Consider the following 16502-nt stretch of genomic DNA (forward strand, 5'->3'; position numbering starts at 1 on the left):
GCAACACACTAGCTATTATATAGTTATTTAAACTTAATATCTACTTACTAGAACTGTTGTGATTTTTAAAAAGTTACTGCATGTAAAGCACTTAGAATAGTGTCTATCTAGCACAGTAAGTACTCAATAAATGGTCTTTATCTACCACTGTTATACATTTCAATTTAAAAAATGTTAAGATAAACTAAGTTCAACTTGCACAAAATAAACATTGTACTAACATTCTGGGGCTAAAGTTGTATTTACTGAAAACTAAATACTCAAAAATAAACTTATCCTTTTTACAATACATAAAAAGCCTAATAATCTATTACGTTGATGGTATTCAGATGGGCAATAAAACTGTCAAAGTGGTTAAACAGAAAAATACCTCTGTCATTAAGCGTTTTAGTCCTTCAACTTCATCTTCTCCTGGGTTAAGTTCACCACCAGGTCTGTACAAAGGTTAAGAATTTCAGCTTTCAACTTAACACAATTTGAGGATAACAGGAAGAACATAATAATCGTTATTTCTATTAAGTAACTAATTAACATACTTTGGTGTCATATAATGAGGCAATCAAAACAGATGTCAAAGGGAGGGGGAAGAATATTCTAGAAAGGTGAACTCACAGTGTCAATTCCCCAGACCAACAGTACACAAACCCTAGTTTTAAACAAACAAAATATATAACATAGCATAAATATAATTGCTGGCCACCAGTCCACCCCAGTCTCCTCTCTGAAAGCCATCTGGTGATAATGGAGTCTAGAAATGCCCAGAGAGCAACACACCACATTCTTTAGGCCCGAAGAATGGGACATTATTCAAGAATTTCAATCTAAGTATTTGAGACCTTTCTTTGTGGTATAATCTGGTCAAATAGTTGTGGACCAAATGTTTATTGAGAGATGTATGAGCTTAAATGATAAAACTAAACTTATCTATAAAAACATGTCATTTTAAGAATAGGAAATACCATTCATCCTAAGAAAGAAGTAGCGATTGTTCTTAGTAATGCTAAAATGGCATCTAGACAGTGATCCTGGACTAATTATATTCCATGGGCTCAATCATTAACATCGACAACATACAGAAACATGAAGATTACTAGTTAGGAAAATAAATGAGGATCGCACTGGAGAAACATTACTCATTATTTTTTTCTAAAGATTCCATTAACAGCAGTGTTTGTTGAAATAAATAACCAAGAGCTAACTTGTATTCCAAAGCTGCATAAACAGCAATCCCATTAAAAGTTGTCTTGCTGTTAATTTATAACACTTACAATTTGAAGAAAGTTGTTCCCAGCTGGAGCAGTAACACATGGGGTAGCCGGTGCTCATGTACAATCAGAACCCCTTCTACAGTCCTCCTCATTCCAATTTTATCAAATTCCTCCCTCATGCGCTGAAATCTGGCTGCAACAGAGCTGTCCTTCTCATAGAGGGGCTCTTTTGTACCAAAAGTATAATTGGTAAGAGGGTACCTGTGATGCAAAGGCAAACATCTAACATGAGAACTGAAGACCGTAATTTACCACGACAGATACCAACCACATAGCGTAAAGAAACTGTGGTTAAAAAAATAAATAAGTGCGTATACTGTGCTCAGAGACATAGATCTGTACAAAGTTACATAACTAATGAAACAGCAGAGATTAGAGTCCTATTCTCTGGACTCTTAAAATCGGAGCTTCCGTCAGATCAAGCTGCTGCTCCACATTAACTTCCAAGTGTAGATAACACTATCATTAAGGCCCTTAAAATCTTAGAGAAGTGGTTATCTGGATCTCAGTAACCCTCTGGTTTTAGATCATGGCTGCTATTCCAACATTACCAACCTGGCTAATGTCCCCTTGGGTTCCTTTGACTACTAATCTAATCAGAAATTTTACTGATTATGGGTACTAATGGTTAATCTTTTTTTCTATAAACTAAGCCACTACTTTCCATCAACATCCCTCCAGTTATTTTCAACCGTTCCTAGTCAATTATCCCAAGATTTTTCTGGCACCACAACTCTTTCCTTTTCAGATCAAATTTTGTACATTTTCTCCCCCGCTAAACCTGCTAAGATGCATTTTTGGCCTTCAGCATTAATTGTACTCAGTATCCTTACACTTCCATTCTCATTCACATCTTCTACCCACCATATCTAATCTGAACATCCTCTTTTCCTTTATAAAATTCAAAATATGGCTCACACTGTTGATGACAGTTTTCATCTTGCCTGGTAAAAATCAAATATTTCTTTAACGATTGTTAAAATTTCCATATTTATATTTTGTAACACCTTAATTATAAACCTTACATTAAGAAGCCTTTTTATAAGCCTGTAAGAATGCTTTGGCCACACTTGCCTATCCGCAAGGTATCTATTCTAAAGCTCCTGATTAACAGTCAACAACTACGTACCTTACCCACTCACAGCTATTCTTGAAAAGAGAATAAATATAAAGACTGCCAAAACTTTAAAAATTACTTTAAATTCTAGAAGCCAAATTCTAGACCTAAATGAAGCAGCTCGAAAATAACTATAATATACCATTTCCACCCAGGATGCTTTAAAGATTATAAAGAACTTCCCCAGTAGACCCGGTGCTATACCTAATACCATCACCGTTAGCAGCAGCAGTTATGTCACACAGCACTATGTGCGGGGCAATTTTTTATTACGTATATTAACATTTAGTTCTGACAACCTGAGTTAGAGAGAATTAATGATAGCCATAACACATCTCTACTGCAAGAGCCAGTTCCTATATCAGTAAGGAGATATCAAGACGAAATGTCAGAATTTTAAACTGTGAAATCAGAGAGGCAGCCCGGATCTATGTATATTCTTATCACGCTGTGAGCTTGATAGGGTCTACATCTTATGCCCTCTCCACTGTATACCTCGTATGATGCACAGTGCCTGGTAGACAGTAGGCATTCATGCAATATTTCCTAAAAGAAAATAACACTGGGAGAGAGATTTGTTTTCAATTTAACAGATCATTACTCACCCAGATAAAGTGAAGTTCACAATTCACTGATTATTTCTAACTACTGTATTTATATAGACTAGAAAATGTACTGTAAATCAAGCATAACTTTAATACATCAAACATTAAAACATTTTGCTGAAAGCATAACTGTTTCACCACGTTAATTCCACATAATAGCTATGCAAATTAATCAAGTAATCAAGGCAAAACAAGAAGTAACTGTGGGTGCTAGTTCTGATCACCACGGAAAGTAATCCAGAAGCTGTGTATTCACTTTTTAAAAGGAAAATATTTGCCTTTTCCATTTGATGGGAATCTTACGAAGATTTTGTTTAAAAGCGGTATGAAATTAAAATGCTACTATGTTAACATAATAGCTACAGGGATTAATTTGTAATCACCCTATTATCAACTAATTTCATATTTTATAAACCCAACATTTCTATTATCTAAATTTCCAAGCCAGCACCTGTTTTGCAAAACAAAACAATGATAATAAACATCTCTTCAGTTTCAAATCGCTTTTGGTTTTGAGGGGAAAAAATTTCATTTATTTGAATGTAAAACAGAGAAACACCTAAAGTGTCATATCCAAACACCAATAAAAGCAAATATTTGCACTCCGTTAACACTGACTGGCATGAACTGGCCACTTTCCTCCATCAGGGTGTGCACTACACAGTCTCAAAAACAAACTCCAGACACGATAAAAAAAAAAAAAGCATACTGACAATTTCTTGAGCAAGACACACCCCAAACGCCAATTATCTGCTACATCAAGATTACTTTTGAGCGCATCCTTGAAATACAATGGCTGTAAGTGCTTAAACGGAAAGTGTCGAAAAATAAAACCGTCCACAGTGGGTTCTCTGGGTCAACATTCTAGTTCCCTCCAGTCTGATAGCCCAACCATAACAGCATCCACACTCCCAAGCTGGGGCCTACTGGGTACCTGGGATACCGTCACTGCTGCAGAGAAGACAGATGAATGCATAAGGCAGGACAGATAGCCCTGAGCACATGAATAAAACGTGATGTAGTCATAAGCTGAAATATTATATAGCACTTAAAAGGTAAAAACTAGACCTAGGCATTATAGATAGATCTCGAAAGCTGTTAGAGTTAAGTAAAAACTGCAAAAATGACACTGCGTTATAACACTCATATCAAATGAAAACACACAAAGCATACCACGTAAGTGATGTAAAAGCGTTAAGCATCGGACTGGAAAGATAAAAACCACATTTTTAAGTTGGTTACCTCTGGAGAGGTGTGGAAAGCATCGAGTTCAAAGCAAACTTCGGTTTTACCCACAATCACTGAATACAGGGGAATGGGAACAAGTCCTCTTTTCAGAAAAGGAATCTAACACCGTCAAATAGGATTCTAATCCCTTGGGGCTGGAGGACGAGAAAAGAGCCTGTGGGAGCAAGGAAGGCGCGCATCCGCAACCAGAGCGGGGCTGGTGAGGAAGGCGTAAAGCCGCCGGAAAAATTAAGAGTCTTTAGGAGCGCTCATGAAGAGAGGGATGCTGGTGAAGGACGCGCGCGAAGGTCGGGCCGCACTTACAGGTTGATGGTGCGCTCCAGGGTGAGGGGCTTGGTCTGCTGGATGTACTTGTTGCCAAACTGATTGACTCCCCGGGGCCACCCGGTCTGCGAGCGATTGGGCGGTACCACAGACATGCTGGCGAGCTCCGGCACCGGCTGCGAACAGAAAGTAGAAGGCAGGGCAGACTTTCCCCGTGCGGGCAGCGGTTATCTGCAAACCGCTCAGCAGCCGCCGCCCGCCATTAACAGGAGAGCGCAAGAGGAGGCGTACGCACGCCGGAAGTGCATCCAACGCTTCTGGCGGCAGGAAGTAGATAGGCGGTGGCCTATCCGACCAAGCGCCATTGGACCAATCGTTGGTGGGATGGCTGCAATATCTGAAGCTTCCATTGGTAAGCCAGGCACAGGTTCCGCCTCCTCTTACTTTGTTACTTCCCATTGGGTAGCGCTGGGGCACTGGAAAGGGGCATTCTGGGGATTGTAGTCTCCGTAGGAAAGTAGCCTCTTCAGTGTGGCGTGGCTGTATACCTTATGAGGAGATGAGTGGTAAACGGCCAGCTGAGCCTGGCCCTGCCCGGGTGGGAAAAAAGGGAAAGAAGGAGATGATGGCGGAGTTTTCGGCCGCTGTCACGGAGGAAACCTTGAAAAAGCAGGTGGCAGAGGCTTGGAGACGTAGGACGCCGTTCAGTCACGGTAACCGGGTGCTGTGAGGGAGCAGCCGCCGCGCAGGTGTCTGGGGCCTCTGAAGGCAACCTGGGAATAGAGCCGAGCCCTAGGCAGCGGGGCCGCAGGGGAGAAGGAGGTTCCTCGAGGACTTTGGCCACCTCCGACCCCCTGTCTCGGCTGCTGCTCCCTTTGATTCCAAATTCAGTTTGAATTTAGAAACCTGAGAAGAGGAAGAAACATAGGCCGGAGAGTTTCGGGAAGTTGATAGGTGAATCCTGGAATGAGAGATTAATGAGTTAGAATCCCCTCCACTGATTTTGCGTTGAGCAATAGATTGAACTTCTTTAAACTTCAGTTCCTTCTTAAGTAAAATGGAGTAGTTAATAGTATTTACCTAAGAAAGATGCTGAATAGGATTAATAAGTTTGTAGGCATCAAGAAATGTTTCCCTGAGTAAGGACTAATAAACATTTGGAGGCCGGGGGTGGTGGCTCACGCCTGTAATCCTAACACTATGGGAGGCCTGGGTGGGAGGATCGCTTGAGGTCAGGAGTTCGAGACCAGCCTGAACAAGAGCGAGACCCGTCTTTACCAAAAATAGACAAAATTAGCCGGGCGTGGTGGCACACGCATGCCTGCAGTCCCAGCTACTCGGGAGGCTGAGGCAGGAGGATCGCTTGAGCCCAGGAGTTTGAGGCTGCTGTGAGCTGTGATCACGCCATTGCACTCTACCCGGGGGACAGAGCAAGACTGTCTCGAACAAAACAAAACAAAAATAAGCATTTGGACAAATATTTGAACGGCTTATATAATTTTTCCTCTAAAGGTGATGCTCCGTTGTCCCATGGCAGTCTAGCCCAGAGCATTTCTTGTGAGCTGCCAGACATTAGGCTCCTGAGCTTACCTGTTTTTTTACGTACCTGTAGTTCAACTAAATGACTTATGAAAATAAATGCCTTTTGACCGAGGGAAGGAACCTACATCGAACGATTCCAGCCTCAACTTCAAATACCACCTTATAAGATAATGCGTCATGCATTCCCTTCTAAAGTTTGGCCTGATTTTTGTTTTAGTGGTGAAGTGCTTTGAAGAGGTGCATCCAGGGCATGCTGGATACACATAGAAAGTGATAGCTTAATGTTTAAAATGCAAGCTCTGTGCTCTCAAGAGACTTCTCAGTTTCTTCGTCTGTAGGATGGGTATAATGATAATGTCTACCTTAGAGTTGTTGAGAAGATGAAATGAGATAATGCTTGTAAAGCACCAGTGGGCCTGGCACCTGGGAGGTGGTAATTATTACAGGGGTGGTATCTAGCCTGTCAGAGGCAGTGAGTAAAATGTTGGGGTAGAAATCAAGGAATCAGAGGTGGTTATGCCCGAATTGATTTAAAAAAAAAAAAAAGATATACTAGTATATAGTAAATCCCTCCAACAGTAACTTGGGAAAAGAAAAAGCAGGATTAAAGAGAAATTACCAGCCAGTGTTGCTACTCTCATTTAATTTTGTACTGTAAGTTTGGGGAAAATGAATTAAGAATCTAAAATACATTCAATTCAATAAATAATCATTGAAACTCAGAAAAAAAAAAGAGTAGGAACCCTGGTTTAGTGACATTACCTGTACTCATCTTAAGGACTAGTATTTTAAACACAGTATCTTTAAAAAGTAGCATTGAGTGGGTAAGGAAGAAAGGGGAGAGCTTATAAATCTTCCCCCAAATCTTAGACTTTAAATGTTAGCTTCCCCCAGATTCATGACCATCTCCTTTTGTATTCTTTCTGCTGTGTTACTTGGGGGGTCAGAAATAAAATACAAAACGGAAAAAAGCCATAGCATAATGTTTTCCTTCCAACAGAAGCCATTGTCATGGACATGGACCCCTTTCTTCACTGCCAGATCCCAAGTTTCATTCAAAGCCAAGACTTCTTGGAAGAGCTTCAGAAGGAACTTTTGAACTTGAACTTCCATGAAAAGTATAATGATTTATATAAGTTCCAGCAGGTATTTATTCCCCTGTCACATTAGCTATTCCACCTCAAAAATTCTTTGTCTATAAAATCACTCAATACCTTTAGAGGTTTTAGGTTGGATTTGCCTTGGAAGGTCCTCACCTTGACATTGTTAAAAGTATTCTTTCATTTAACCTAAGCTTACTGAGTGTTAACTGTGTGTTGGCTGCTATAATTATTATATGGAGACTTTGACAATTCCTTCCCTGTAAGACTTTTAAAAAGTAGGGGTGGTAATGGATGGGGATATATCTTTCAGTACATAGAGTACATCACTCTTAGAAATCCGTTAGAAAAACGTCAAGGACGTTAGTGTTTAAAATTGCAAAAAAAATAAAATAAAGATGAATTATTTTGTTTTCTTTGCATTTTCCCATACGATTTTATCTGGGATAAAAGTAAATAACAGATTTCTCTCTCTTTTAGTCTTTTACACTAAAGCCGATCATTTGGTCAGCTGGTTGTATCCTGCCCTTCTCCAATCTGTGTGTCTTTGGACTTTATATGTACCATTGAATTAACCAGGTTAAACACATGAATGATGTGACTCTTAATAATTCAGGAAATATAATGAAAATTAAATTATCCAGAGTAAGGTTGCACAGGTTCATTAAAAACTTCAGTTGTCTGCCTTTGTAATTATCAAACACTTGGCTTCTTGTTGATTTAGGGCTGTATGCATCTCTGATTACTAAAATTGAGACATCAAAGTGGTTTTTACTTAATGCAATTTGGTAGATGAAAATACTTCATTGTGAAGTAGATGAGAGGCAAGATAATAAAAAGGACTCTGGGTGATTTAAAAAAAAAAAAAAGAACAGCCATTACTTTGGATCCACATTACTTTGGATCACAGCAGTTTGGTGAAACTGCTGTGAATAATTTTACCATGATCACTTTTGGATAGGAACTCTTCACCCTAAGATAGCAGATATAAAACCTGTTCTCAGTCTCCTGCCCCTTCAATCCTCATCCATATCCCTTTTCTTTGCTTGTGGTATGAAATGACTTGATAACTGGGTCTCTGACATCTTCCAATCCCCCTAACCAAGTCTGTCATTAGTAGTTGCCCAATATTCTATATTTATTAATTCTTCATAACAACCCAAGAAAGAAGTGTATTGCACTTTCTGTTTTACAGATGAGGAAACTATCAGTTATTCCTTCCCTCTAGATCATTCCCTTTAACATACAAAATAACTGTTCTTTTCATCATAAGAAAAAGTAAAGTTCTTGACCTAACTTTCCCCTTCAGTTACCACCCCATTCTTCTGCTCCTCTTGACAGCAGAATTCCTTGTAAGAGTTGCCTGTATTGTCTTAAATTCCTCTCCTCCCAGTCTCTGGTAAGCCCACTTTAATCAGGCTTTCACCTCTACATCTCCACTGAAACTACACTTGTCAAGGTCACTTGTAACCTCCACATTAGTAAATCTGAACACCGGTTTTTAGTCCTTCCTTGACCTATCAGCAGTATTTGTCCTACTATTTCACTCCTTCCTCCTGGAGACATTTTTTCACTTTACTTTCAGGTTACCATGCTCTCTTGGTTTTTCTTCTACCCCACTGGCTATTTCTTCTCAGTTTCCTTTGCTAGGTTTTCCTCTTCTACCTGACTTCTTAATGATAGAGTACTCTAGGGCCTAATCCTTGGACCACTTCCCTATGGTGCACAAATTTCCATGGAGTCTCATGGCTTTGCCTCTCCTCTTGGATCTCTAGTAAGTGTCTCACATTTAAGTCCAAGACTAAACTCCTGGTCTTCTCCCCCTAAATCTGCTCCTCCTGCAGTCTCCCCCATCTTAGTTAATGGCAACATGTTTCCAGTGGCTCATGCCAAAAATGAGGTCATCCTTGATTCCTCTCCTACATCTTATATCTAGTCCACTGGGAGATTCTGTCTCTACCTTCATAATACTGGCAGGCGCTGCATACCAACATTTCTGTCAACAATGGACTACATATACAGTGGTGGTCCCAAAAGATTATAATACCTCATTTTTACTGTACCTTTTCTGTGTTTAGATACACAAATACTTACCATTGTGTTACAATTGCCTACAGTATTCAGTACAGTAACATGCTATACAGGTTTGTAGCCTAGAAGCAATAGGCTATACTGTCATATGTGTAATAGGCTATGCCGTCTAGGTTTGTGTAAGTACGCTCCATAATGTTCCAACAATGAGAAATCTCTTAACGAACTTATCAGAATATGTCCTGTTGTTAGGTGACACATAATTGTATATCCAGAAAAACCCACTTCTTACAGCTTCCGCTGCCAACAGCCAACACCTGGTCTGAGCTGTCTGTCTCTCACCATGATTATTCTATTAGTGTATCATCCAGTTTCCCTTCTACTGCCACCCACCTATACAGCCACAGTCATCACGTTCTTTTAAAATGTAAGTGGAGCCAAGAGAATTGAAAAACATATGTTTACATAAAAACACAGGTGTTCATAGCAGCATTATAATAGCCAAAAAGTGGAAACAACCCAAATGTCCATCAACTGATGAATGGATAAACACCAAAGTGTATAAAATGTGGAATGCCCACACAATGGAATGTTATTCGGCCATGAAAAGGAATGAAGTACCGGTAACTGCTGCAATATGGATGAACCTTGAAAACATTAAGCTAAGTGAAAGAAGCCAGTCACAAACGGCTACATATTGTATGACTCCAGTTATATGTAATATCTAGAATAGGCAAATACATTTAGCCAAAAAGTAGATTATTGGTTGCCAGGAGCTGGGGCAAGGAGAGGATGGGGAGTGACTGACTACTAGGTACAGGGGGAGGGGTTCTTTTTGGAATGTTAAAACGTTCTGGAATTAAATAGTGCTGATGTTACCCAACATTGTGAATATACTAAAATCTTCTGAATTGCACACTTTCAATTTCGAATGGTTAAAATGGTAAATTTTATGTTATGTGAATTTTATCTCAAAAAAATGTTACTTCTTTGCTCAAAAACTCCAATGGCTCCAATTTCTTGCAGTAAAAGCCAAGATATGTAGAATGGCTCTAAGGCGCCCATTACCCCTTTGGCCTCATCTCCTACTGCTCTCCTCCTCACTGTCTGCTCTAGCTACACAGTCCCCTGGAAATAGCTGGAATAGGCCAGGCATGCATTCACGCTCAGGGCCTTGAATGCTTTTTGCCTGATATTCCCTTGCCATTCTTCCCAGCCTCCCTCAAGTCTTTGCTTCACCTCACTGAAGTCTGCCTTGGCCACCCTATTTATAATTGCAGACCACTTCCCCTCTCAGTACTCCGCATCCTTCTTTTCCTGTTGTTTTTTCCCCTATGTACTTACCACCTTCTTTATACTAACACTTTTTGTGTTTGTTGTCTACCTCCCTCAACAAGCATATAAACTTCACTATAATAACTACTTATTTGTTCAGTGAATAAGGCAGAAAGGCTAAATAACTTGCCCAAGTCACAGAGCCACCAAATGGAGGGGCCCTTTGTCAAACTTAGGCAGTCTGGCTTCATAGTCTAGGCCCTTAACTACAATGCTGTAATGCCAGAGTAACTCACTAAACTACTGTCTTTTGTGTGTCTAATATATGAAGAAAATCCTTTTTTTTTTCTTATTGCATGATCAAGTCTGATGATTTGAAGAAAAGAAAAGAGCCTCATATCTCTGCTTTAAGGTAAACAAGTAATCATATTTGTTGGATGCCTAATATGTGCCAGGCAGACCAGTTAAGTGCTTTAAATGTTATATCATTGTAATCTTTGTTGACATTATTATCCCATTTTACAGACTGATAAATTACGTTTCCCTAGCTTAAAATTAAGGGAACTAGGATACAAACCCAAGTCTGTCTGATTCCAAGACTCAAGTTCTCAATGTTAAAATGTTCTGTATTGTTCGTAACCAAGGAAACACAAATTAACACTGGAGATACCATTTTCCACATGTTGGGTGGGCAGTTCCATCTGGCTGTTCCCATGTTGTATCCTTTTATAATAAACCAGTAATCGAGTAAGCAAACTGTGTTCCTGCGTTCTGAGGCATTCTAGTGTTACTGAACAAAACTGGAGTCTGCTTACCCAGTGAGATAAAGCCAGATACTGAAGCTAAGAGTTGCAGCTGGGGAAAGGGGCATCTTTATTGCAGGGCGCCATGCAAGGAGTATGAGCAGCTAATGGTTAAGACCCAAACTCCCCAGTGGCTTACAAGCCAGGGTTTTTTAAGGCAGGCAAAACTGTAAATCAATAAGTGGAAGTAATACATTGGCCTGGCCCAAAAGGGTGGATATCTTGAAATGGAGGGGTCATAGGTGGATTCAGACGTTCCTGTATTAGTGGAAAGGAACGTTAGGATGGTGGGGCAGGCCCCTCAGGCAGAAATTCAGAACAAAGAATGGAGATCAGAGTTCAGTTCCTTAGTTCTCCCTATCTGCATTTTCCATCCATGGGGGTTTCTGAAAAACAACTCAAGAACACGTGTTAAGATGCTAAGATGCCTATTTTAGTTTCCATGGGACACCAAAACACCTCCTGACTCTGGCTTACTTGGAGGGCCATTGTTCTCATCAGGTTGCCATTCAGTTTTCAAGGCTAGCCAGGTGCCTGCAACTTCCCTAAAAGGGACTCAGTCAAGATTTTCCTTTATTTCCATGCTGGGGAACCTGGCAGGCCCCTAAGAGAAGTCCCCGCCCCATATCACTAGCAATTTATCAAACCCAAGGGGGAAGTTGTGGGAACCTCTGATTTTATAGCCTTTGGTTAGAAGCACAGGTCACAACCTAGTATGAGCTAAAGTAAAATCTTAAGCCCCCCAGTTGACTGAATGGACCCCCTGTTGGCCAAGGGTGACCCCAGAAAAACTTTAAAGCTGAGTTGCCAGCCTTGAGAAGGGAGGTCAGGCAAGCCCTGTTATGCCCCCTTCCTTTTGGAGTTATTCTTTGTAACAGTAAGATACTAAATCATTAACAGGCAAGACGGGTTAAACCACACCTGCAGGCCATCAGTTTACTTAACAGATCACTGGAGTCTGGGTCTATGTGGGTGGCTTCTCTCTGATTAACAAACTTCCTTATCTTAAAACATTCCAAGTCTTTAGGCAAAGCTTCACTTATTTAACCAATTAGGAATCAAAGAATCTTTAAACCCACCTATAACCTATAAACCCCTTCAAGATGTGCTGCCTTTTCAGGCCAAACCAATATGCACCTTCCGTGTAGTGATTTATTATTTTACATATAATTCCTGTCTCCGTGAATGTATAAAACCAAACTGTAACCTGGCTACCTCAAGCACATTTTCTCAGAACCTCTTGAAACCATGTGCTTCAGGCTGTCGGTCACACATACTCAGCTCAAAATGAATCCTCTTTAAATTATTTTACAGGGTTTGGTGTTTTTTCTGTTAACTGCTGGACTTAACAATTGGTGTGTGTGTTTGCAGGGGGCGGGGCGGTGGCAGTCTTGTAGGACTAAGCTCTTAACTTGTGCTAACCCGTGGTAGATAGTGTCAGAATTGAATCGTAAGATACCCAACTGGTGTCAGAGAACTGGTCAGTGTGGGGAAAAAACCCACACATTTGGTATTAGAAGTGAAATGTGTAAAGAAAACAATTGAGCTTTCCATTTTAGTGCTGGGAAACATGTCTGAAAATCAGTAATTTGGAATAGAATATTGGTATGATAAGTTGTTAATGACAAAGGCCAAACTGCTGCCATGATAGTGCATACTTTACATTTAGGAGGGGCTGGGCACAGTGGCTCAAGCCTGTAATCCCAGCACTTTGGGAGGCTGAGATGGAAGATTGCTTGAGGCCAGGAGTTTGAGACCAGTCTGAGGCAAGAGCGAGACCCCATGTCTACAAAAAAAAAGAAAAAATTTGCTGGGCATGGTGGCGCACACCTGTAGTCCCAGCTACTTGGGAGGCTGAGGCAGGAGGAATTGCTTGAGCCCAAGTTTGAGGTTGCTGTGAGCTGTGATGACACCACGGCACTCTGGCAAACCTAAATCAAAAAGAACACTTTTCCTTGTAGGTGAAAAACCAAACTTGTTTTCAAAAAAACATTTATGGGGCTAGACATAGTGGCTCATGCCTATAATCCCAGAACTTTGAGAGGCTAAGGCAGGACTGTTTGAGCCCATGAGTTCTAGCTGGGTAACAGAGCAAGACCTTGTCTCAAAAAGAAAAAGAAAAAAAAAAAATTTAGGAGGAAGAGAATACTAAAAATATAAAAGGAAACATTAGAACAAAAATATGCCATAGTAGATAGAGATTTACATTTATTTCTTTTTTTTTTTTTTTTTTTTTTTTTTTTTATTTTATTGAGTCAGAGTCTCGCTTTATTGCCCGGGCTAGAGTGAGTGCCGTGGTGTTAGCCTAGCTCACAGCAACCTCAAACTCCTGGGCTCAAGTGATCCTCCTGCCTCAGCCTCCCGAGTACCTGGGACTACAGCTGTGAGCCACCATGCCCAGCTAATTTTTTGTTTCTAATTTTAGTTGACTGGCTAATTTTTTTTCTATTTTCAGTAGAGATGGGGGTCTCACTCTTGCTCAGGCTGGTCTTGAACTCCTGACCTCAAGCAATCCTCCCACCTCAGCCTCCCAGAGTGCTAGGAATACAGGCGTGAGCCACCACGCCCGGCCGATTTACATTTATTTCTCTGAAAATCCGAGTCTTAAAACTATTCAAGTTTAAACTGAGAAACATTTCTCAGAATCTCCTGAATGAGATCTGAGAATGGATCTATTGAATAAAATGTGACCTCTAGGAAAGAACAGTTGTGGCCTAGATTCAAACAGACCCCACACTGGCATAACAAGTTATCTTTTATTTACATTTCTAGGAAAATTTTGTTTGAAGATTTCCGGACCTGGCTTTCTCACATTTCTGAAATTGACCTGGAATCAACTATTGACATGTCCTGTGCTAAATATGAATTCACCGGTAAGGAAGACCAAGTCCTGATGTCAGGGCCTGATACAGTGGCTCATGCCTGTGAATCCCAGCACTTTGGGAGGCCAAGATGGAGGATTGCTTGAGGCCAGGAGTTCAAGACCAGCCTGAGCAAGAGTGAGACCTCAGCTCTACAAAAAAATAGAAAAAATTAACTGGGTGTGGTAGCACACACCTATAGTCCCAGCCACTTGGGAGGCTGAGGCAGAAGGATCGCTTGAGGCTGGGAGTCTGAGAACAGCCTGGGCAACATAGCAAAACCCTGTCTCTACAAAAATTAAAAAATTAGCCAGCTTGGTAGCGCACACCTAGCTACTTGGGAGGCTGAGGTGGAAGGATTGTTTTAGCACAGGAGTTCAAGGCTGCAGTGAGCTATGATCATGCCACTGCACTCCAGCCTGGGCAACACAGCAAGACCTTGTCTCTTTAAAAAAAAACAAAAAAAAAAATCCATATGTCTGTAAGATTTAAAGGCTTTAACTCAACAATGATGGAAAGATAGCATCACTATACCAAAATACTGGACTAAATGTCCCTGCAAAGAATCAGGATCTTCCTAATAAGGACCTAGTTCATATACAGAAATTCCCACCCTATTGGGAGGTATAAGCAGTGGTTCTCTTTGGGCATTCGATGAAAGCTGTTGACCATATTATCAGGAAAATGCTCATCATACACATATACACCAACTTTGCATACAGTATCAGGAAATTCAGAGACGATATTATTAATATAAACTCTATTCTTAGAGTTCCTAAGAAACAGCCATCTCCTTCAATGCTATTTTGTCTTCTTTTTTATTTTGAAGGTAATAAATAAATACATTCTTAAGGAAAAAAATTCAAACAATATGCAAGTAAACGGTATAAACCGTGAAAGTCTCCTTCACCTTCTCCCTGCTCCACCTTCTCTTCAGAAATACCCATTGTCATCAGTTTGGGGTGTATCCTTCCAGTTTCCTTTCTGAGCTTATAAATGTTGTTGTTTTGTTTTTTTTTTTAGAGACAAGGTCTCACTCTGTCACCCAGTCTAGAGCTCCTGGGCTCAAGCATTCCTGCCTCAGCCTCTCAAAGTGCTGGGATTACAGGTGTGAGCCACCGAGGCTGGCCCCATAAATGTTTTTTTGAAAACAAGTATGGTTTTTCACCTATAAGGAAAAGTGGTTTTTTTGATTTAATAAATAAAATTTCGATTTAAGTTTGTTCTCATACACTGTCCTTGGGAAGTATAAATGGCTAACAACTTTTGAAGGATGATTTGGTGATACATACAAAAACCCATATCGTATACCTTCATTTTCCATTATTATTTTTCTCCTTAATTGGAAGTAATCTCCAACTTATAGAAAAGTGGCAAGCATATGCAAATAATTTATTTCCTGTTTTACTTGAGAGTAGGTTGTTGTCATGATGTCCCATGACCCCTGAATACTTTAGTCTTTCCTACAACAAGGACATTCTTCTATGTGATAATTATAAACTATCAAAATCAGGAAATTAATGTTGATGTATTATTCCCATATAATCCACAGGTCCCATTCAAGTTTCATTATTTTGTCCTTCATAGCAAAAGGATCCAGTCTAGGATTGCACATTGCATTTAGTTATCATGTCTCTTCAGTCTTCCTCAGTCTAGAACACTTCCTCAGTCTTTCCTGGACTTTCATAATGTTTCTGAAGATTTACAGACAAGTTATTTTGTAAAATTTTCACAGTTTGAGTTTGTGTGATGTTTCCTCATGATTAGATCCAGGCCATATGCTTTTGGCAGGAATATCACAGAATTAATGCTGTGTTCTTTTCACTGCATCCTATCAGGTGGTACACGGTTTCTGTGTGTCACATTATTAGTGATAACTTAGATCACTTGATTAAGGTGGTAGCTGATGTCAGGATTTTCCACTGTTCTCTTTTCCTCTGTCAGTGTGTATTTTGTGGGGAGCTTACATAAATATTCCATTTCCCACCAAACTTTGATTAACTTGTTATAGTGTTCTCTGATGTTTCTTGCTAAATTATTACTATTATATAATCTAGCAAGGTTGCCAAATGGTGATTTTATAATACAGTCATTTCTCTACATGTATTATTTGTCACATTCCACTATAAAGAAATCTTTCTCTCTCACCACTTATTCATTCATTTATATTGGTATGGATTTATGGATTACCATTTATGTAATGGGCTGTTATCCATTACCATCATTATATTGACGCTTTTACTGTCCTTGATTCAATCAACAAGAGCCCCTTCCAACTGGCTTCTATGTCCTTTTGCTATAGTCCCATCATTCTTTTTTTTTTTGAGACAGAGTCTCGCTTTGTTGCCCGGGCTAGAGTGAGTGCGATGGCGTCAGCCTAGCTCACAG

The 16502-nt window shown here is 40.1% G+C and overlaps 2 protein-coding genes across 2 annotated transcripts in view; one reads left to right on the forward strand and one right to left on the reverse strand.

Annotated features, from left to right (window-relative positions):
- NUDT21 (nudix (nucleoside diphosphate linked moiety X)-type motif 21) overlaps window positions 1–4830 on the reverse strand; it is a 17183-nt gene extending 12353 nt beyond the window's left edge. The window contains exons 1-3 of the mRNA XM_012657437.1: window positions 4542–4830; window positions 1269–1469; window positions 371–434 (exon numbers count right to left, since the gene is read on the reverse strand). Coding sequence (XP_012512891.1) covers window positions 371–434; window positions 1269–1469; window positions 4542–4657 — 381 coding nt within the window. The 5' untranslated portion in view covers window positions 4658–4830. The remainder of the gene's footprint in view (window positions 1–370; window positions 435–1268; window positions 1470–4541) is intronic.
- Window positions 4831–4988: 158 nt separating this feature from the next.
- The window catches only part of OGFOD1 (2-oxoglutarate and iron-dependent oxygenase domain containing 1), a 21712-nt gene continuing 10198 nt past the window's right edge, over window positions 4989–16502 (forward strand). Inside the window, exons 1-4 of the mRNA XM_012657438.1 lie at window positions 4989–5215; window positions 7045–7190; window positions 10816–10862; window positions 14026–14126. Coding sequence (XP_012512892.1) covers window positions 5062–5215; window positions 7045–7190; window positions 10816–10862; window positions 14026–14126 — 448 coding nt within the window. The 5' untranslated portion in view covers window positions 4989–5061. The remainder of the gene's footprint in view (window positions 5216–7044; window positions 7191–10815; window positions 10863–14025; window positions 14127–16502) is intronic.

This window comes from Propithecus coquereli, unplaced genomic scaffold (genome assembly GCF_000956105.1).
Source record: "Propithecus coquereli isolate 6110/MARCELLA unplaced genomic scaffold, Pcoq_1.0 Scaffold540, whole genome shotgun sequence".
Lineage (NCBI taxonomy): Eukaryota > Metazoa > Chordata > Mammalia > Primates > Indriidae > Propithecus > Propithecus coquereli.